The sequence below is a fragment of the Hippichthys cyanospilos genome, chromosome 11 (assembly GCF_059441005.1).
Source record: "Hippichthys cyanospilos isolate Australia breed blue-spotted pipefish chromosome 11, RoL_Hcya_1.0, whole genome shotgun sequence".
In the NCBI taxonomy this organism is placed as follows: Eukaryota; Metazoa; Chordata; class Actinopteri; order Syngnathiformes; family Syngnathidae; genus Hippichthys; species Hippichthys cyanospilos.
Window position 1 is genome coordinate 11685212 of NC_142379.1, and position 21435 is coordinate 11706646.

The 21435-nt window shown below is 40.7% G+C and overlaps 1 protein-coding gene across 1 annotated transcript; it reads left to right on the forward strand.

The window, feature by feature from the left end:
• The first annotated feature begins 372 nt into the window (after positions 1 to 372).
• On the forward strand, positions 373 to 21261 carry bltp2 (bridge-like lipid transfer protein family member 2). Its single transcript, XM_088428112.1, has 40 exons — positions 373 to 463; positions 929 to 1030; positions 1117 to 1243; positions 1356 to 1405; positions 1922 to 2066; positions 3402 to 3520; positions 3593 to 3653; positions 3713 to 3902; positions 4826 to 4949; positions 5020 to 5144; positions 5218 to 5285; positions 5357 to 5493; positions 5639 to 5757; positions 6052 to 6245; positions 6326 to 6611; positions 6681 to 6886; positions 8290 to 9328; positions 9677 to 9868; positions 10574 to 10776; positions 10897 to 11015; positions 11383 to 11603; positions 11677 to 11867; positions 12372 to 12471; positions 12720 to 12919; positions 12994 to 13291; positions 13615 to 13772; positions 13967 to 14173; positions 14701 to 14800; positions 14964 to 15146; positions 15217 to 15338; positions 15431 to 15586; positions 16278 to 16399; positions 16490 to 16670; positions 16869 to 16955; positions 18246 to 18356; positions 18448 to 18583; positions 19003 to 19127; positions 19204 to 19305; positions 19607 to 19741; positions 19995 to 21261. The coding sequence occupies exons 2-40, from the start codon at positions 960 to 962 to the stop codon at positions 20184 to 20186; spliced, it is 6702 nt and encodes a 2233-aa protein (XP_088284238.1). The 5' UTR covers positions 373 to 463; positions 929 to 959; the 3' UTR covers positions 20187 to 21261.
• The last annotated feature ends 174 nt before the right edge of the window (positions 21262 to 21435 follow it).

Consider the following 21435-nt stretch of genomic DNA (forward strand, 5'->3'; position numbering starts at 1 on the left):
TTCATAAAGTAACTTCAGGACTTGGTTTGACACAATTGAACTGTGATGTAACTTGCCAAAATTGACTAATTTGCCCCCTAATTGATACCACCTGTGGCAACTATCGAGCCTATAACTATGAATGCAAATTATGCATAAATGAATGTGTGATTGTAAATTATGTATAAATGAATGTTAAATCACTCATCATCCTGAACCCAGCGCAAACATATATCTTCCCCAAACGCTTTTTTATTTTATTTTATTTTATTTATTTTTTTTTTTGGGGGGGGGTCACGCCACTTAATTCATTTCGAAGTGAATTTAATTTTGAAATTAAAATGTATAATTGTAATGCTCCATAACGTCGCGTAATTTGCATTCGCGAGGGGTGGGGTGTTGAGGCTCACTGTGCGGGCTAACCTGTCAGCTGTCACCGCGGTTCTTTGCGGTGCTACGGAGACCCGTAAACATGCCAGGCTAGGTAAGTTTATAAACCTTGGACAGATGAAACAAATACACCCTCAACTCGGGAAGGAAATTGTCTCCTGTCGCCTGGTCGAAGCTAACATTATTAGCGTTAGCATTAGCCCAGTAGCACAGATTTCCAGATTTTTTTTCACTTTGATGACGCGGCGCCCAAGTTTTAGGGTAACCAAAAATTGATATTATTGTCGGACTGGATCACACATGTTTTTATTTTAAACACGCACAGCTGATGTTAGTTTAGTCGAAGTGTTGTTAGCTTGATGCTACTCCATGTTCTATCGTTGTTTTACACAATAATTTGCTCATGTCAGGAGCGAGGTTGGGAAGGAAATGTTTATAGTTCGACAGTCTGACAATTTAATCCGTTGCTCTGTCGTGAGGGTGTTTTCGTATCTCTTTGAATATGTTTAAAGCAACGAAAGATAAGTTAAAACCCGATATGTCTCTCTCTTCATGACAGAAGCTGGCAAGTCTGCACAACTTGGGACGTCATGTCTCTCCTGCTCATTTCCTTTCTCACAATCGTGTTTTTTGCCCTTGTGTTGGCATGCATTATATTCCGGTAAGTGTTCTTAAGTCTAAGAGCGCCCAAGTAGTGGATTTCAATTTGGTAATTGTAATTATGCATTCTATTTTCTCCTCTCTAAGATGGCTGGTCAACACTCTGGCAGTGCGACTGTTCCAGACAGCTCTGAATGCAGACTTGAAGATCAAATCAGTGGGTCTGTTCTCAGTCCGAGGAGTCAGTATCCAATTTCACCCGCTGCACACTGTGGTAAGTGGCACATTGTTGGCACATAATAGCAGCCACTCCCATGTCCCTCAAAAGATATAAAGTATTGGGTGAACCTGCACATGTGGCCTTAAATCTTATTCCATCATGACAGGAAATTGACCGAATATGGATTTCGAGCAAACTTCTGAACCAGGATTTACCGTGAGTAAACATTCTGCATTATGATATGTTGAAATCATGTTGTAGAGTTTAAAGGGCTAACTCCCACCTGATTATTCCTTGGGAGTTATTTATTGATGACAGACAAATTACGGCAGTGGTTCTGAAATTGGGGTACCCAAGGTAGTGGTACGTAAGATTTTAAAAGTGTTTCTGGAGGAATTTTTTTTTATTAATTTAATTTTAATAATTTCTTGCGTGCTTTTTTAATGCAATGGCAGGACCAATACAGTTTCATTTTAAAAATATGAGTACATTAATTGCAACATGAAGTTGCAAATATATTTTTTAATTGTTGTAGTGCCTTTATTTTGACGAGCTAACCATTCTGACGCAGTCATCTCACAATGTATGTGTCCTCCTAAAAATGTGACTAGTTCCATGAATAGAAATAAAAACAACAAAAATATTCAAAGCACCAATTACTATATCAACAAACTTCATGTATTTTTTTATCCATACGTTCATCCATTTTCTGTTTAATTTTTTGTCTTTAAGGAAATACCTGGCACTATGCGTGGGCGAGACAAGAGTACGCTTCGACTTGCAAGCGACTCTCGGGCCACTGGCTAAAACTACAAGTCATGGGAAGAAAACAGGAAAGGTTACCATCAATGCCACAACACTCCGCCTCCTATCACAAGTATGTATCACAATACAGTGGCAGCTCTTATCAATCTGTAATTATGCGGAAAATGTATCAACACTGACTGTAATTTTGGAAACTAGCACCTCTGTTCAAAGCTGTGTTTAAGCAGTGCACATTGGCATGTTGAATGACAGAAACTGCTAAATAAAAAAATGAACACAAACTCAACACTAAAATAGAAAGAAATAGAATTCTAATGTATAATCTTTTTTTACACTCCTTTGAGTGAAATACAGGGTTTGAGTGAAATTTCCTGATGAACCAAAAATGCACTGTAAAGCTTACATGTTATCTAAATTTGACCTTTTTTTAAACTGTTGAATGCACATATAACACCTGGCACAAAATATGGACTCGCCAGTCTCAGAGGTTGCTCATACCCATGCGTTGTTTAATTCTGTTTGGAAAAAAAGTTGATCACGGTAATTTCAAATGTCGACTTTCTGGCTTTAAGACACACTGAAAAGAAAAAGGGAACAAGATTTGGTTGTCAGTAAGTTACTATTTTACACCAAGCAGAAGGGAAAAAAAATCAGAACCACTCATTTCTGAGGAAAATGAGCAACAAAACAAGGAATGAATAGGGGGAAACTAGAGTCAATGTCTGTTATGAAAGTCAGATTCCACAACAATTTGATTCATGACCTCAGAACTGGTATTTCAACAGACCTCTTCATGAGACCTAGTAATTTCTCTACAGTACTGTACATTAGAGTGGTAATTCTCAAATGAGGGTACTAGTACCCCTGGGGCTACATGAAGGTATTTCCAGGGGTATAGGTGATATTGTAACGGTTTTCTGGTGGGATCAGCAAATCTCACTTAATGTTTTTGATCCAGAGACCGATAAAGCTAATTTTCTTTTCAAGAGCAAATCAAATAGAACACGAAGCATCGTATTACTTAATTGTGTTGTAATAACTTGTTTGCAAAACATTGTCTGCTTAATTTTTGTACATTTTATTTGGTTGCACCTGTCATATGTGATGCAGTTTTCCAGCAGACAAATCAAAAATGAAGCCGATCCTGTTATATGATCTATCTTCTGGAGATGCTGAATAAAACACGACTTGGTTGAAAAAAATATTATATAGGGGTTATATTATTGAAAAAACTCGGAGAACCACTTCCCTCAAGATACAATACAAAACACTCAGTACACATGTCTCAATACTCATGAAGAGAAAGAGTCACAGAAGTTTGGAGGTGTTCAATTTAACTTCATTTTATGTTCAGCTTGAAAATTTAACCTACAAGCTGAATATCTGAAATCTTATTGAGTTTATAGCGGTTGGAAGAGCAACTCACCTTCCACGCCATTCTTTGCAGCTGCTGTCGTTCCACATCAGCTCCGTCAACGTGATGGTTCTCAACATGGCACTGTCTGAGTCGCTGTGGCATATGACTGTCACGTGCATCACATTGCTGCTTGACCACCATAGTAAAAGGTGACTGACCACTTTCTGGTCACACAAATGCTGAATGATTTTTTTATTGAACAAACATCTCACTCCTTACAGGCTAGCGTGGGACTTCTCGGTGGGACAATTAAGCAGCAAAGTTCTCAAAAGCAGTCAACTGGTGAGTTTCTGTATAAAGACGAAATTCTAAGTTCGCCTAATTTGGTGTCTATGTTGCAGGACATTTGTTTGGCGGAGGTGGCGTTCAACCTACTGCTGTCGGGCGATGTAAGTCTCCCTGAGATGAGGCCTGGTTCGCTGTCGCTACGCGTCAGAACGTTGTTGGCCGAGCTGCATGAGGGCCTCTTCCTCAGCCCCGAATTGATGACACCAAGGACCACTCAAGACACATCTGAGGAGAGAATGCAAGGTAAGTCTTTGGTTACTCCACTGAGGAAACTAGCAGATTTCTATTATGCAAGGTGGCGTCAGTTATCAAATAAATCAGTAATCATTTTTGATAACCGATTGATCATTTTGAGAGGTAGTCTAATTTTCAACTTCTGCCAATCCTTAGACTTTCATGCTCAGCAGTAAATGTTCTCCTATATCTGTAGTCTGCCATCTGAGCTGACTGTTTTGAAAATGAAACCTCAAAAAACATTTGCAATTATATGCTTTTACCTCGGAAAAATCAATACTTGTATCAACATTTTTGGCCTCTATCTGCACGTTTTTCTGCCAGATTAAAGCTGTAACCAAATCTTGAATTAACCTAGGTTGTTGCACTGTCAATTTGAAATATCTATTTTGAATAAAGGAATAGAAATAATTTATTATTAATAATTATTTAATTTTTACTCAATGTTTATTAATTATCCCATTAATTGAATAAATGACAGTTTAATGAGTCATTAAAATTATTGTTGGTGGCAGCCCTACATTTGAAGTGGCAGTGGATAGAATTTAGTGTCATCTAATAGTGAAAGAAGAGAATGCAATGATTTTGAAGCACACGCACAACAATGTCAGATAGACCACACTTGGGAAGCCTACTACCACTACACCACGTTCCTGAAGTTCTTCTCCTTCAGGTATCCATAGCATAAAGATGGCAGCGAAATGTCAGCCTCCTGTTAAGCAGTAGTGCAATTACAGATTTCTAAGACCTATGATTATCTAAAAATACAACCTAAATGTGATGAAACATTTGTTTTTGCATATACTTGTTATTCATTCAAGGGGTTTTGATTTTTTTTTTTTTTATACTATATATGTCACTAAATCTTACACACTATACATTTAACGATTCCAAAAGTACATTTTAATATTCATTGTTTTGTTATTATTTAGAGTGTTTGGACACAGAATTCATCCAAACGGAAGCTGTTGAACAATTCCACAGTGTCATCCCTCACAAAGCTAATATGGAGTTTGACAACACCAATGTCACCTTGTCCATGCACAGTCAGAAAAGGTGAGTCACACTTTTATTTAGTATTTGGGACACCGGTTATTTGCCTCTTACCCACCCGCCACTTGCATAGGCACTTGAACTGGACGCTGAAATCCTTAAAGCTTTGCTACAGTCGTGACAGCGAGCAACTTCCTCTAAAGAGCTTCACCCCCGAACTGAGCATTCCCCAGAGCAGCCTGCAGCTCTTTCTAGAAGGTCAGTGCAAGGCCGGGATTCATAGAGAGCTACAAATAATACTCATTTTTTTGTTTGTTTTGTTTTTTGGCAGATGGACTTCTTTTGTCACAAAGCAGGCAAAGAATTGTCTGCGTAAACACACTCAAAACTTCCCTGCAGGCAAGAAGCTTTACTTGTTGTCTGAAGAATGCCATAGAAAGATTTGAAACTAGTGTTTCTTTTGGTTGTAGGTAACATCCATGGACATTTCTGGCTCCTTTGCTGTCAACACTTGCATTGTCCATTATCGTCACCAGGAGTTCTCCCATTGGCTCAACCTATTGCCATGGGGAGAGCTGATGCACAGGAAGGCGTCGCGTCAAAAAAGGCAAGTGGCAATAGGAAAAACCAAATATTTCTCCTTCACAGTCATGATAATCCATTTTTTTTTGTGTGTGTCTTATCCACATCCGCATTGTTGTGTCTTTCGTGCATAGTCTATTAGATTTTTTGCCCACCCTCCTTTTCCTTAGGTGCCTGCCCCATCTGGATGCCCCTGTGATGATCTCCTCCTCTGTATCCAACCTCAACGTTTCTGTGCAACTTGGAGACACCACTCCTTTTACCCTTGGTTTCCTCTCTGCCAGTGCAGGTAAAAAAAAACAGTCTTAATGGCATGCTGTGTTGTGGCTGTAATGCAAAACAAAGGGGATTTTAGCTTTATTCTAAATGGAAATTTAATTGATGCTCAATAGACGTTGTCGGGTGATATTCAGGGGTCCCCACAAAAAAACTATTAAAAGGAAATAGTAACATGTGTTTATTTATTTACGGCCTTCATTTTTTATTGATTATATATTGTGTACTTGGTAGACCATTTTAGACAAATATTCTGTCATCTTTACATTGATCTTGATCTTGTTATTCCGGCCTTTTGTATGTGCAGAACTACGTCATCTTCTGGATTTCAAGGTGGACCAAGACGGCCCAGAGTCCCGGAATGTGCACCAGCGAGCCTCATTAAACCTAGATAGCTTCTGGTGGAGAGTGGGCCAGGGTTCTCATATCCAGCAAGCGCCACATCCTCTCGGCAAGCACGTTTGGGGTGAAGCTCTCATTCTCGACTCCCTCGACCTTCAGGTAAGATCAATTTTTAAGGAAACAAGTTGTGATGCGGTTACTCCAGTGTTGAATTAAGCATAACTGTCCTGTCAATCAAGGGGAGCTGGAATCGAGCGAGTAGTGAGTTGACTGGCAGCTCTCCGTCTCTGAGCGTGGAGTCCAGCCTGAAGGGACTCCAAGTAGAGCTGTCAGAGACCTGCGCGCTCTGCTTGTCTCGTCTGCTTTCCTTCATCTACACTCCAGATGGAGTGAGGCTATTAGATGAGCCCTCAATGTCTCCCCCTACTGGCTACAATAGGCAACCCTCCTCCTCCTCACCTCTGCTGTTCAAACTAGACTTCCGGTTTGAGGATGTTAACGTTTTTACAGTCTCAAATCTAGCAGGCAGGTTTGAATTAAACGGCCTTTAACATGTTTCCTATTACCAACCAAGCCAATTTATTCTCCTCTTAGGAGCTCTCTCTTTGCGGATGGATGCTGTCAGAATGATGAGCTCGGCTGAGAGCGCGCAAGTGACTCTGCAGGGCGTTGGCTTCTCCGCCATTAAGACCCCTACGGAAAACACAGAAACCTGCTGTCCTTCCTCTCAGATTGCCAAACCTATTGTCAGGCTCACCACCACGGCGTTCTGCTACCATGTCAGTACCCACACGCTGCAGGTAAATATGTCTTTCTTTCCTCTTTATTTGTTTTAGCTGACAATGTAAATTATACATATTTCAAGCAAAAAATGTAAATCCACACATCGTCTAAAGGCTCATTTCCATTGGTTGCCCTTCTTTGTCAGAAGGACTTGGAAATTAAACCCAATTATTGAAAAGAAAAAAAAAACTGTAACATTACACATGACTACTACTAACTAGGGATGTTTCCGTACTATTTTTTTTCAGACTGATAGCAGTACAAGTACTCAACTCTTGAATGGTCACTGATACTAATAACAAGTACCGATGCCACTAATACTTTTGAAACACACCACTCCTCCCAAATGACATAAATTTAAAAGAAATTAAATTCTTTACATTAATATGTCCTTTTTGCCCTCCCTATTCTAAACATGGAATTCAGATTAATATTGCATTCGTGGAATATGAATTAAGCAGCAAAATCCATCCTGTTTTTATCCATCTTCATCAATTTTGACACTGGCTGTCACCTGAAAATGACCTCATAGTTTTCCAGGGCTGAGGTGGACTAATTTTGGCTTACCTGTTTTTTAAGTTAGGTAATGTGACTTTTGCAAGCTAAGTGGTGATTGGTTGTTGCTTTAGTCCTGAGCAATTGTGATGTCATATATAGTCGACAGCAAAAGGCAAATTATTCATCCCCTGACATAGTCTCTCAAGCGCAGAGGGTGTCAAACTTTATTTTATCGTGAACCAGATTGTAGTTATTGTTTCTGTCGGAGGGCCATTGAGGCTTTGATCAACTAAATCTTAAGTACTATAGTCACACATTTACTTAGTTTTGAAATCGTAGGCCCGTAAAATATGTTAAATAATATTTAATATCAATACATTGTTGTTTAACAAAAAAAAATTAACATTGAAGACTACTTGGAAATGTGGTATTTTAGCTAGAAACTTTAAGTCATAATTAGTCAACATTTTGTCGGCAACATAAAATGATGAGGTGGGTGACACCTCTGCTCTAGTGTGTTCTGGGCTGTCTCCCGGGGCCTCATCCCTATACTTTCCTAAAGTTTTTTTAATCAAATTTATATTCTTCTAATTGATAAGATGTGTGTGGATATATATATATATATATATATATATATATATATATATATATATATATATATATATATATATATATATATATATATATATAATATACACACACATACACACAGTATTAAAAGCAAGCTGTATGAGATATCAACCAGTTTGCTTGCTTCATGTGTCTGCGGTAAAATCTTTATCCTCCACAATTCTTTCTTGTTTTTCTTACATTTTCTAATAAAATGAAGTAATCAAAAACTAAATTAAAACGAAGAGAATTTATGTTGGCATACCATTGTACATTGTTGTGTACAAAGTGTTAACAAGTGTTTTTCATTTAGGTTCAGTGTGAGGATGGTCTGGCTGCGGTATGGACGCCACCAGACCACATGTTCTTTTATCAGCACATGACTGAAGCGCTGGATTGCTGGCATATGCTCTGCGGCAAACGAGAAGACGAATGCCTAACCAGACCAGATGAAGGCGACCAAAGATGTCTGAATGTCCTGCTAGAATTGGGCACCGCACGTGTGACTGCGCATGTGGGCGAGCAGAACTATATCCTCCTTCACACCGAAGCTCTGATCCTCTCCAGGCACACGGGCTCTGTGCATATGCGCTCTCCCGCTCTGGCGGTTAACTTCGACGGCCATGATATCTTGTCCTTCAAAGGCTTGGATGTGGAGACGTATGACGAGCTACCGGAGATGCAGCTGCACCGGAATGGCTTCCCGACTTTCACCACACCTCACAACCATGTCTGGGTTTTCACCTGCCCGCTCCTCTCCATTGAGTTCCCCTACCAGTATAACTTTTCAGACACTTTTGACAGGGCTATTAGCATCCAGAAGTGGATAAAGACCTTGCACCGCCCGCCGGGCTCACCTTCCTCCATGATCCTGTGCCTGCCGCCAGACGTCATCTTTAAAATCAGCCAGTTTTCCTTTGTCTTCCTGGATGACATTTTTGAGATCAAGTTGCGTGACAACTACGAGCTGATGAAGGACGAGAGCAAAGAGAGCGGCAAGCGTCTGCAGCTTCTGGACAAGAAGGTCGCCGATCTACGCAAGCAGCATGGTGAGCTTCTGCCCGCCAGAAAGATTGAGGAGCTGTACAGCTCGCTGGAGAAGAAACACATCGAGATCTACATTCAGCGCTCACGGCGCCTCTACGCCAACACGCCCATGAGGAAGTCGTTGCTGACATGGACGGTGTCCGACCTGGAGCTGGTTGTCCTGGCTGACCAGTCGCTTCATGGTCCGGAGCGAGTGAGAGAACAACTGAGGGACATCGACAGGATCAGCCCCTTCCCCAGAGAGGGGCTCCACTTGGTTGTCCAGTGGTGCCGCGCTGTCAAGTTCAAACTGGCTTCATTTTTGGGTTTGTTTTCATCAGTAGAAAACAATCTTCATTTTATACTGTAGACACTTGTAATATGACTAGTAAAAGTATAAATTCAGCTTTCGTGTTCAAGTCACATTTAAGGAACAGGCTTTAATTTTACACATTTTTTAAGCTTTGACGTTTCCGTAAATTGTATGTTGTAACCAGTCTATTTTGACCAATAACTACCATAATAATAAACTTAGCATGTAGAAGTAATGTAGTGATCACTCGAATAATGAGTGAGGAAAAAGTATTTATACCTCATTACTCTCCACTTTTGATGTTTTCCCCAAATCTCAAATAACTAAATACTGATTTCATGCCTTGCTTCTTTCTGTTCAGTGAGAATTCGGGACTATCCGCGCTACCTGTTTGAGATTCGCGACTGGTCGCTGTCAGGACGCCTGATTGGAACCGAGCAGGATGGACATGCCAGGGCTCACCGGAAAGAAATGGTTCCGCTTGGCCTGCCGTGGGGAGATGTAGCTGTGCACAGGAATATGCCGCCCCTCAAGTTCTACTATGACTTTAAATGTGAGTTCATGTGTTTTCACATGTCCCCCATATTGCGGCTAGCCTGAGTGACTTGCATGCATAACAACAGTCAGGCCAAATTTTAATTGTACCTGTGGTCAAAATCAACAAAGGGCAAGCTATCAGACAGCCCCACTAATCTAAAAATGGTATTGTGTAAGTACTGCATGTTTTAAACTCCATCGCAGGGGTTGGCCATTCTACTACTTGCTGTCGAGTAAAAATGACATAATTGTTGCTCAGGTAACGACCATTCACAGCATGTCACATTACCAAGATCAGAAAACAGTTGAGTGATGAGATACTATGATGTCATTTTAGTTGTCAGACCCCTGTGATGGCCAAAAAACTGGTAGGCTTTGCTGCTGGATTTATACTCCACAATCTCAATATCAATGCCTTGTTAAGAGTAGTGAGGGCACATTGAACATATTTTTTTAAGGACATGTGTGGATGTTCTGTTTACACTATTTGTTATTGCATGACCAATTTCAACCCATGTACAGCTCTTGGTACGCAGCACTGGCTGTTTTAAAATGCTGTATCATTAAAGCTTAGCTGGGTTGAGTTGAAAATGTTTGACTTGACTTCCTCTTTAAGATCAATTTATTAGGTGGTATGGTGGCATGTTATAAATCACTGTGTGTGTACCGCGCATTACAGAAGACTTGGATCTGCTGATTACATACTACTGTCTCTCTGCAGCCAACATTTGTCTCTACACCATTGTCTGGGGCCCATGCTGGGACCCGGCATGGACCCTGATCGGCCAGTCGGTTGACTTGCTCACCAAACTGACGGCGGATCCTTCGCCTCTGCTTGCCTGGTGGGACAAAAGTCGCCTTTTGCTACATGGACGCTGGGATATGGACATTGACCAAGCCAATCTGCATCAGCTTGCCACAGAGGTAAAACTACAGAAAATTTTTGTCACTGTTGAATAACCAGATTTTAAAAGTTTATTTAGGTGTCTATTGATTGGTGCTGCTGTTCTATTTCGAAACCTGAGTCCCTTTGCATCGGTACAGGACCCTTACAATACTACAGAGAATTTACACTGGGAATGGAGCAAGCTCAATTTTGACTGGAACCCAGGCCAGTTTGTTTTTAAAGGAGATTTGAATGTCAACGTCAGGACAGCATCTAAGTGAGTATTAGTTTGAATCACTCTCAAATTATTTTTTTTTCTTTGTTTTAAATAGTTATTTAATGAAAGCTCTGTGGCATTATTTATTGATAATTATTCCTTCATAATGCACAAAGGGTATAGAAATAGCACTTAATAAACATCCACTTGTCACCCAATTGCTCATTTTTGGGGAAGCCAAGTAGAAGGCACCGTGCTAGCACATTGTAACAAAGTTACTCAGCATTTCCAATATAACCACTGAGGATGCTATATTTAGTGATTTTGACACTATGTTTAACAACTATTCTCCCCCGTTTTTTTCTCTCATAACTGGTGACTCCTGACTTACTCCTATCTTCAAATAACTTTGTTGTCTCTATCTTAGGTATGACGACATCTGTTTTCTGCACCTTCCCAATTTGTGTATGACCCTCGACCTGCAGTGGCTTTGCCATGGCAACCCTCATGATCACCATGCTGTTACACTCTGCTCTGCTGAAAATGTTGCAAGTGTGACCTCAGGACAGCCTCACGACTCTTACAGGGCATTTCGCTCGGAAAATCTTAACCTGTCTATCACCATGGACCTTAACCACTCTGGCCCTGGTGAGAATGAATATGTTTGCCTGGGCATACATGCCACATTCAACCATCCTTCCATTTTGCTCTTCTTTTACAGAATCATCTCAACCGAGAATTTTGCTGTACAGTAGCACCCTGCGCTGGATGCAGAACTTCTGGGCCACCTGGACCAGCGTGTCTCGACCTATATGTAGAGGAAACCTCTTTCACAGCCTCAGGCCCGTGCGTAAGAAGCTGGGTCAACATTACAAGCAGATGTCTTATACGGCCGCCTTCCCCCAACTACAAGTAAGTGTAGCATGACCTCAGTAATTTACAGTAAAGGGGACATAGTGGCTTAAGTACTTTTTATTGCCTGCATACAAGTATTTGATTTCTCTTACCAGTGAAAAACTCATTCAATCTTAAAAAAAAAAAAAAATATTTACATGTTTTTGTAAGAGTCCAGACATTCAATTCCTGGTACTTGTGTGTGTGTGTGTGTGTGTGTGTGTGTGTGTGTGTGTGTGTGTGTGTGTGTGTGTGTGTGTGTGTGTGTGTGTGTTTCAATTGTCAAGATAAATGAGGCTTCACAAATGACCTGCACTGAATGAGTTAACTATTAACTCATTTTTTTGTGAGCCACCTACTGTGGTGCTTGGAGATTAGAGTGATGACATATGAGCCTTTGGGACAATTTTTTGCTTTCACATGAGTAAAAAAACTTTACATATGCACTATGCCGTCAACTCACTTCACAACAATCAGCTTCAAGCTATTGAGTGTCTCTCCTTGGATTTGTGTGTCTTTCAGGTGCACTACTGGGCGTCCTTTGCCCAGCAAAGAGGTATCCAAGTGGAGTGTAACAAAGGCCATGTCTTCACTCGAGGGGCTCAGAGACTAATTCCACAGGGTATTTTAAAATTTCACTTTTAATTGTATGTAAATGTTTTATTTTTTATCTAGTACAAAAATATGGTTTGTACTGGCTAGAAACCCTCAAGGGAAATTTTAACTTACAGAACATGCTGTATATCTGTGGTGCACCGAGAACCAACTCATACACATACAGGCACACAAAAAGAGATGACAGAATGAAAGGGACACACACTTTTTTTTGCCGTTTTGCTTTTATATCATCATGTATGTCTGGACAAACAGCTGGCACTGTGATGAGGAGGCTGATCTCGGAATGGAACGTGACTCAGATGGTGAGTGAGCTGTCGCAGGTGACTGTGCATTTGATGGCCTCCACGTGGGATGAGACGGCTGACCACCAGATCAACGCGCAGGTGAACAAAACCCACCTGCTCAGCCTGTCCTCCCTGAGCTATCAACGGCAAAGCAACCGTGTGGAAGAGGTGATGCTTTAAATTCACAAGAATTCATTTGCTGTGGTGTTTTATATTTACATTTGTTGTATTGTTCTTGACAGGAAGTGAACCTAAAGGATGAGACCAACGCTACGTACACTCATAAGCTACGCCTGGTAGACCTGCGTGCCTCCTGGACCACCACCAACAGAAACATCGCATTCGGGCTGTACGACGGTTACAAAAAAGCCTCAGTCCTGAAGAGAAACCTCTCCACGGAGGCACTGAAGGGCCTCCGCATTGACACGCAGCTACAGGCCAAGAAGCTTAAGCGCTCACCTTCAAACTACTCGCCTAATACCGCCGCCGCCACACCTGTTGTGACCACATTAAATCGATCAGAGAAAAGTCCACATGAGGGTGAGAACATTGTTTTGGCTCATTAAAAAAGATTGGAGTGTCCACTACAATGATATGACTACAACAATAAGTGCCACAATCTTCTTTCCCCGGAACATCAAAACCGACCCCATGTTCTGCTGCACGAGACATGTTGTCTCCTCACACCTTCTTCACAAACAACTCAGACAAAAAACATCCATGTCAAATAATCTACCAACATACTTATTGCAAGAAACAAATACGGGTTGGCCTATATAAATTTATTCTAATAATAACGACCGTAAATATTCTATGTTAGGGAAAATTAGGGTCAAGCCTCTTCTGTTTCTTCTTCTCTCTAGGAACATCAATGCTCCAGAAGCTGATTGAGGAAACGGACAAGTTTGTGGTATTTTCCGAAGAGGACTCTGGCGTCAGTGACCAGCTGTGCGGCATCGCAGCCTGTCAGACCGATGATGTCTTCAACCGAAACTGGTTTATTGAGTTGGTCAACTGCCAGGTAAACAAACTTTATAACCACCTCGTCAAAGTAGTGAGACAGCACTAATTAACTCAGTCACTGCCGTTGACAGCTTTAGATGTTATATATCCATTTAACTCTATTAATAGCTATGCGTATAGGTAAAAAAATCTATTTTATCTGGGCTGATAGTGAATGAGTTTTGAAGTAGCTTTGATGGTTTTCACACACAGATGATGCTGCGTGGGACAGAAACAGCTGGCTGCGTTCTGGTATCAGCAGCCAAGGCCCAGTTGCTACAGTGTGAACACCATCCGGCCTGGTACAATGACACCCTGAAGCAGAAGACCACCTGGACCTGTCTGCTGGATGGCATGCAGTACTTCGCTACCATGGAGCCCAACCTGTCTGAGGAGGAGGACAGGCAGCTGTGGCTGGAGGTGTGCTAAACTCTGTCTGAGTAGTGAGGCAAAGGATGTTGGTCATTTTGTTTGGAATAGTTATTTTTTGGGTCGCTTTGATGTTCTCCAAAGACTGATGAGTCAATAAAATGTTGTCAAGCGCCTGTCAAATTTAAGGCTTGAATTGAAATTTGTTTTTATTCTATGTACAGAGCATGGTTGTTAAGTTTTGACTTGCTTTCACCATCTGTAGTTTTTGTTCAAAAAATCCAGCCCAAAATCCAGTTTCACTCAACATAAAACTTGTTAAAGTTTTATAAAAGTGTTCCTCAAAAATGTTAAATTTCTCCACACAAAAGACTCAAGCTTTCCAGACCACATATAGAGATTTTGCACAGTTGATAAATACTAAGTGTGCTAGCAAAATGGAAAATGATGAATAAATGCCGTATTGTGTGGGCGTGGTACTGACGTTTGATGCCTCTCTATTGAACGCAAGCTTGTGTGTGATGAAATTTGTTTGTGGGGGATAGTTGTGACATTACAAATTGTGACTTTCCATTCAGGTGAAAAACATTGAGGAGCACCGGCAGCGAAATCTTGACTCTGTGCTTGAGCTAATGGAGAGTGGCCAGGCCGTGGGTGGAATGGTTAGCACCACTACAGGTACACCTGATGACACATGTTGTTCCTGCAAAGCAGCTAATTAGCGAAACAAATGATTGGAACAGCTTGGCAAATGTGATAGCCCCTTCACCTAATAACTGAATAGTAGCGTATAAACAGAACTCAACCAACAAGATGTGAGATCTTTAATATGTGCGCACAGACTGGAACCAGCCGGCACAGGTGAATGAAGCCCAACAGGTCCAGCGCATCATCTCTCGCTGCAGCTGCCGAATGCACTACATCAGTTACAGTCACGACATCGATCCGGAGCTTGCCACGCAGATTAAACCACCCGAACTGAGAAACCACCACGAGAAGGAAGACCTGCTGAAGAAACAGGCTGGTATGGTTGGGTCTCCTAACGATTCTGCGTTTTCAGCATCGATTTGATCGTTGTTGTTCTCAATTCCCAGGTGCTGTGGACACATTCACTCTCATTCACCACGATCTGGAGATCTCCACTAACCCTGTTCAGTATGCCATGATCCTGGACATTGTGAATAACCTCTTGCTGCACGTGGAGCCCAGACGCAAGGTGGGACTATATGACAGCAGCTGCTTCCATCTACTTTTTTCTTGCTAATTGTCTTTTTTTTTTTTTTTGACTTCTGTCTCTTTTACGTGCAGGAACATAGTGAGAAGAAGCAACGTGTGCGCTTTCAGCTGGAGATCTCCAGTAACCCTGAGGAGCAGCGCAGCAGCATCCTGCATCTACAGGAGGCAGTTAGGCAGCACCTGGCCCAGATTAGACGCCTGGAAAAGCAGATTTATTCCAACATCAGGGTGAGTTCTACATGACCGCCTTGGACTTAATGTGTGTGTTTTTTAATCATTATGAATATGCTTGTTAATTAGTTACATTTTGACAAAAAAAATCCTTAAGTTCACTTTTTCAAAAGTGCTTCTATCTGTAATAAGTCATACAATTCTGTACTATTGTTTATAATACAATTATATAATTGTACAATGAAAATTATTGAAGAGAAAAGACATTCTAAAATGTAGCCACTTCATTATTACATATACACACATTGCATTATCCAACATAGACATTGACATAGGGCGTTTAGGTGGGGCGTCGGCCTCACAGTTCAGGGATCCGAGTTCAAATTCAACTCGCTCAGGTCTTCTTGTGTGGTGTTTGCAAATTCAAAAACATGCATGACTAGTGTATTGGACATACTAAATTGTCCTTAGCTGTGATGGAGGGATTTGTTGTTCGTCTCTGTGTGCCCCTCAGTTGGCTGGTAATGAATTCAGGCTGTCCACTGCCTACTCCCCAAAGTCAGCTGGGATTTGTTGTTCGTCTCTGTGTGCCCCTCAATTGGCTGGTAATGAATTCAGGCTGTCCCCTGCCTACTCCCCAAAGTCAGCTGGGATAGGCACCAGCAAGCCTGCTACCCTTGTGAGGCTAAGCGGCTATTCTCATATCTAACCCCATCTATTCAATTTATTGTTGGTCACCGACTCTTAGACGCAACCTGAGGAACTGAGCATTGACGAACTAAACGAGATCAACACGCAGCTACAAAACCAACTCAACCAGGAGAAAAATGACATGCAGATGAAGAGTGAAGAGCTCAACATCCTTATCAGGTCCTCACCATGTCTGCTCTGATTCCAATCGTTTGTGGCTCTAAATCAGGCATGGGGGCTACATGTGCTTAACATCTCATCCTTTCTCAGGTGCTTTAAGGACTTCCAGCTGCAAAGAGCAAACAAGCTGGAACTGCGCAAGCCACCAGAAGATGTGAGCGTGGCAAGGAGGACTGAGATCTACTTCGCTCAGGCGCGTTGGTGTCTGACCGAAGAGGATGGCCAGTTGGGCATTGCCGAACTGGAGCTGCAGAGGTTCATGTACAGCAAGGTGAAAAATAACAAAGGCTGGGCCTTAAAATAAAAACATGTATTCAGTTTTAATCAATATGTTTTATTGAAAACAAGTTTTGCTCTTTTTTTGTTTGGGATACGCTTTATTTCTCCTTATACCAAATGGGCTTTGGAACTCAACCCCCCCAACCATTGAGTTACGCTTCTGCAATGTACTCGTTCTCTCCCCACACAGCTCAACAAGTCTGATGACACGGCAGAGCATCTGCTGGAGTTGGGCTGGTTCACCATGAACAACCTGCTACCCAATGCAGCCTATAAGGTAACATCTGTCAAGTCCAATAAATGGTCATTATAAGTACTGGTTCTCAAACTGCAATTCCTGGACCCCTAAAGTGTGTAACTGGTTATCTTGGGTCGTCTTTACAATTGATTCTGTTGTCATTCATTAAAGTATGTAGTATTACAGGTGTAAATTCCTTTTTCCCTTTTTTTTTCCAAGAGTATATTCCTGTTTTTTATAGAAGGCGTAGTTTCAAAAATATTTTTTTTTTTTAAATTCATTATTACAACTCTTGGAAAATATTTGTCAATTTTTTCTAATTGCAACAGTTTTTCTTTCAAAAAATAAATAAACATTATAGCATTAAAAATGTTGTTCTTGAAAATAAGCCATTTCTGTATTTTAGCACCGAAAGAATTTATTAACATAAAGCCATCGTATTTTCTATTGTCCTTATTTCTCTATATCTTCTTCCCATGTGCAGCGTTTGCGGGTATGTATGCACACAGCTGTTTGTGTAATGCCATCTTGTTTGTCCTCATGAAATCACTCACTTGTGCTTGAGTAATGAATGCCCAAGCATTATCACACAGCCTGACTTATTGAAATGTGTGTTGAGAATGTACTCATACAAGTTTGTGGAGATATCTGGCAAGAAGATTATGACAGAAGAGCATTGTTGTGACATATACATTGTGTCATGTGTTTCCGAAATGTCTATATTTGGACGATATGGATTATTTTGAGTCTACTCGCCAGACTTAAATTACGCAAGCTGTTTGATATCATGAATGTCTGGTAATAATATTGCATCAGAGGACTGACACTTGGCCAAATGTACCAGACTTTAGGTGTCAAATAGGCTCAAGGAAAGTGAGAATGGCCTACAAAGAAAATGTTCTTAAAAGGATCGTCCACTTATTTAGCCATTTTCAGCGGTACAAATAATTGTAGTTGTCTATTAACTATTTTGATAGCTAAATTGTTTTTTTTTTTCGTGTACAATTAATAATTTTAAAAACACATTTTACTCTCGACTGAAAATTATATCGCATGCGCTGGCAAGGCTCAGCCTCAACCCATCGCGGCTCAGCTTAGCAACATCACATGACCGAACCCAGAAAACGAAGGTCGTTAGACTTGATCACATCATTTTCAATCTACAGCAAGTGGCAAAATATGTTTTTTAAAGGTATGAGTTATACATGAAAAATAAGTGATAAACAGAAAATGAACTTTGTACTCCTTTAAATGTCTAAATAAGTACACTATCCCTGAAAGGGTAGAGAGGTTGTATTTTTATTTTTTCCATTACACTTCTTCCAATAGGTGGTGCTTCGCCCACAGAGTGCCTGTCAATCAGGACGTCAGTTTGCCTTACGTCTTTTCAGCAAGGTGCGTCCTCCAGTGGGTGGGATCTCTGTCAAGGAACACTTTGAGGTAAAGAAAGTCACATATGACTTCTTCTTGTCATCTTTTGCTTGGAAATCCACCACCAGGCTATCAATGAAAATGCTTTCTGTATTCTCAGGTAAACGTAGTGCCTCTCACCATCCAGCTCATGTACCACTTCTTCAAGAGGATGATGGGATTCTTCTTCCCGGGGAGGAACGTTGAGGAAGAGGAGGTAACCGATGAAGAAGACAAGTTCCGACTGGTCACTACGGGTATGTTTTGTCATTTGTGTCTTACGCATTTGTAATTTAACAGAAATGCCAAAGAAGGTGGACCCCATGGAGAAAAAGTTCTAAAACAGTTCCCCTAGTTTGCTGTTTGTTGTTTTTTTACAGTTTTGTGCTAGTATATGGACTGAAATTACTGAAGGGCTTGAATTTTGCTTTTAATATCAAAATGTACAAAAAGCACATTGGGATATATAATGTATATTATATTTTGTGAATTGAAAACTAAAATGTAAATACTCAGCATATTCAATTACTCAGCATTTTTATTTTTTTACGTTCCCTCATCATTTACTCAAACCAAAATAATACGATAATTTTTTTTTTTCCTCTACTTTGATTTGTGATCACTGTTATGCGGTTTCATTTGTTAATTTATTTTATCGCCACCCTCAACAATTCAGGTATCCCCGTGAAGACTCGTCAGTCTTCTGAGGACACAATGGGCGCAATGGGCCCCAGTAAAGGCGTTGCTCAGGGGATGAACCGCAGCGCTGGCGTCAGGAGGTCATTCAGGAAACCTCTTGAGGTATTGATAATTGGAGTTAACGGTGTTGGAGTTAACCACAAAAGTTACCGATGTTCTTTCTGATTTCCCTCGCTAGCATCCTGTTGATGATATTGACAAAATGAAGGAGCGAGCTGCCATGAACAACTCCTTCATTTACATCAAAATTCCTCAAGTGCCACTCTGCGTCAGCTATAAGGTGACTAGTGTTACCTGGATGTAATAATAGCACATAATAATATTAGCCATGATTGAATGTGTGAAACCGGTTTATTAATAGCCGCTTGAAGACACTGATGTTGATTGTCTCACCCTGTTTGTGATTTAAAAAAAGATTATGTCAGCCATAGGAAGTGAGACCTACTGTATATCATTAGACTAAATGTAATTGTACAATTAACCATCAAATATATTTTACTGATTGCCCACCTTGTTTAAAAGACATTTTAAAGCACTTAACAAAGCATAAGTTAGCTAATGTAACTGATCATCATCCTTAGGGAGAAAAAAGCACCGTGGACTGGAAGGACCTTAACCTAGTCCTGCCATGTTTGGAGTACCACAACAACACCTGGACATGGCTGGACTTTGCCATGGCTGTGAAGAGAGACAGTCGCAAGGCTCTGGTTGCACAGGTACGGCACTGGCAAATTAGCATACGATCATAATAGTCTCGATCCAGGGCCAAATGCAGTCCTTTTATTGACGGAAAAAATGCTGCTCATGGAAATCCAGTGAAAATGTGAACAAAAAACATAAAATGCTACCATGGTGGTTCATATCTTAACTCAATCGGAAATCTCAACAGATTTTAGTCCACACCACCAGTTGATTTTAGAATATTTTTAAAGCTTTTCGACACACCCTAATCTCCTTCTTCTGTGTCAGATGATCAAGGAGAAGCTGCGCCTCAAGCCGGCCGGCGGTAGCTCCGACCCACGCGGGAAGACGCTGGACGGCAAGACGGACTCGGGCTTGCAGCAGCAGCAGGAGGAGGATGAAAAGGCTCGGTTGCTCATTGGCCTCAGCGCCGCCGACAAGAGCTCGGGCAAAAAGAGTATCTTCAGCCGACGCAAGTGAGTCGCTGTTGCGATGGCTCAACCAATGGGGGTGGGGCTTTTTGTGTTTGTTTGTGTCGCTGTTTCATGATCCTGCTGAACTTCACATTGAAGTGGGCATAAAGAAAGACCTCTTGTGCCTGTTGATTGACCAAACGCTAACTAAGCATCGTCACTGCATTTCAGCCTATGAGCACAATTGCTTGTTAAGTTGTTGTGAGCGTTTCCTGCTGGTTCAGGAACACGAGTGACAAGTTGAACCTCGCCCATGTCGTCTGCTGTAAGATTTCCATTAATACACAAAAAAAATTGTATGATTTTTATATAAACAGTTGCATTTCAATAAATAAGGACAGTATTTCCCCTACTATTGAGCCAAGATACTTATTTGACTTAAAGGGATAGACCACTTATTAGCCCTTAAGTTTTGTCTATAATTAATTTGATGTCTAAAATGTTTTTCATGTACATTTAACTTTTATGAACAGTTTGCAACTTACGGATGGAACTTGTATTTTTCAGATTAATTATACATGCACTTTTCAAAAATATGTAGGTTAGCTTCACTAAAGACACTAAATTGTCTATAGATGTGAATGCTTAGTTGCCTACGTGCCCTGTGATTGGGTACACCCTTAACTGGTCACTAGTCAAAGTCAGCTAGGATTGGCTCCAGCTCATCCATGACTCTAACCAGAATAAGCGACATAAAAATTGGATGGATAAGAAAATGAGGCAGAAATTAATTAAAAGATATGAGTATTGTATACAAATTTCCCTTTTTGAATTAATGAACAATGAAACCTCTCCCATCCTCCACGGGGGATACACTTTTAGTATTTAAAGTAATAAAGTAATTGATGTCCACTCAAAGGTTCATTTCTATCCATTGGCGCCACAAGATGATGGTTAGGTAACTTTTACATAAGACATAGGTTTGGCCTGCATATAAATTCAAGAGTTAAGTTTTTCAACAAACAATATAGCATCCCACCTCAAAAAAAAATATTGAGAAAGCAGCACCACAAATATCCAGAGGTTTCACTCAATTCTAATTTACTTTTGTACTTTTACATAATAAAGTCAATTGAATAACATGTTGTTTTCTGATGGCTGGATTTCTATACACTACCTTACAAAATGGAAAAAAATGACTTCAAAAGACCAAGTTGCATAAATGCTTTTTTTCACCCATAGATAACTGGATTTCATTTAACTAAACTAACTAAACCCCTCAATTTATTGCATTTTGTGGAAAATTTAGCTTGCTG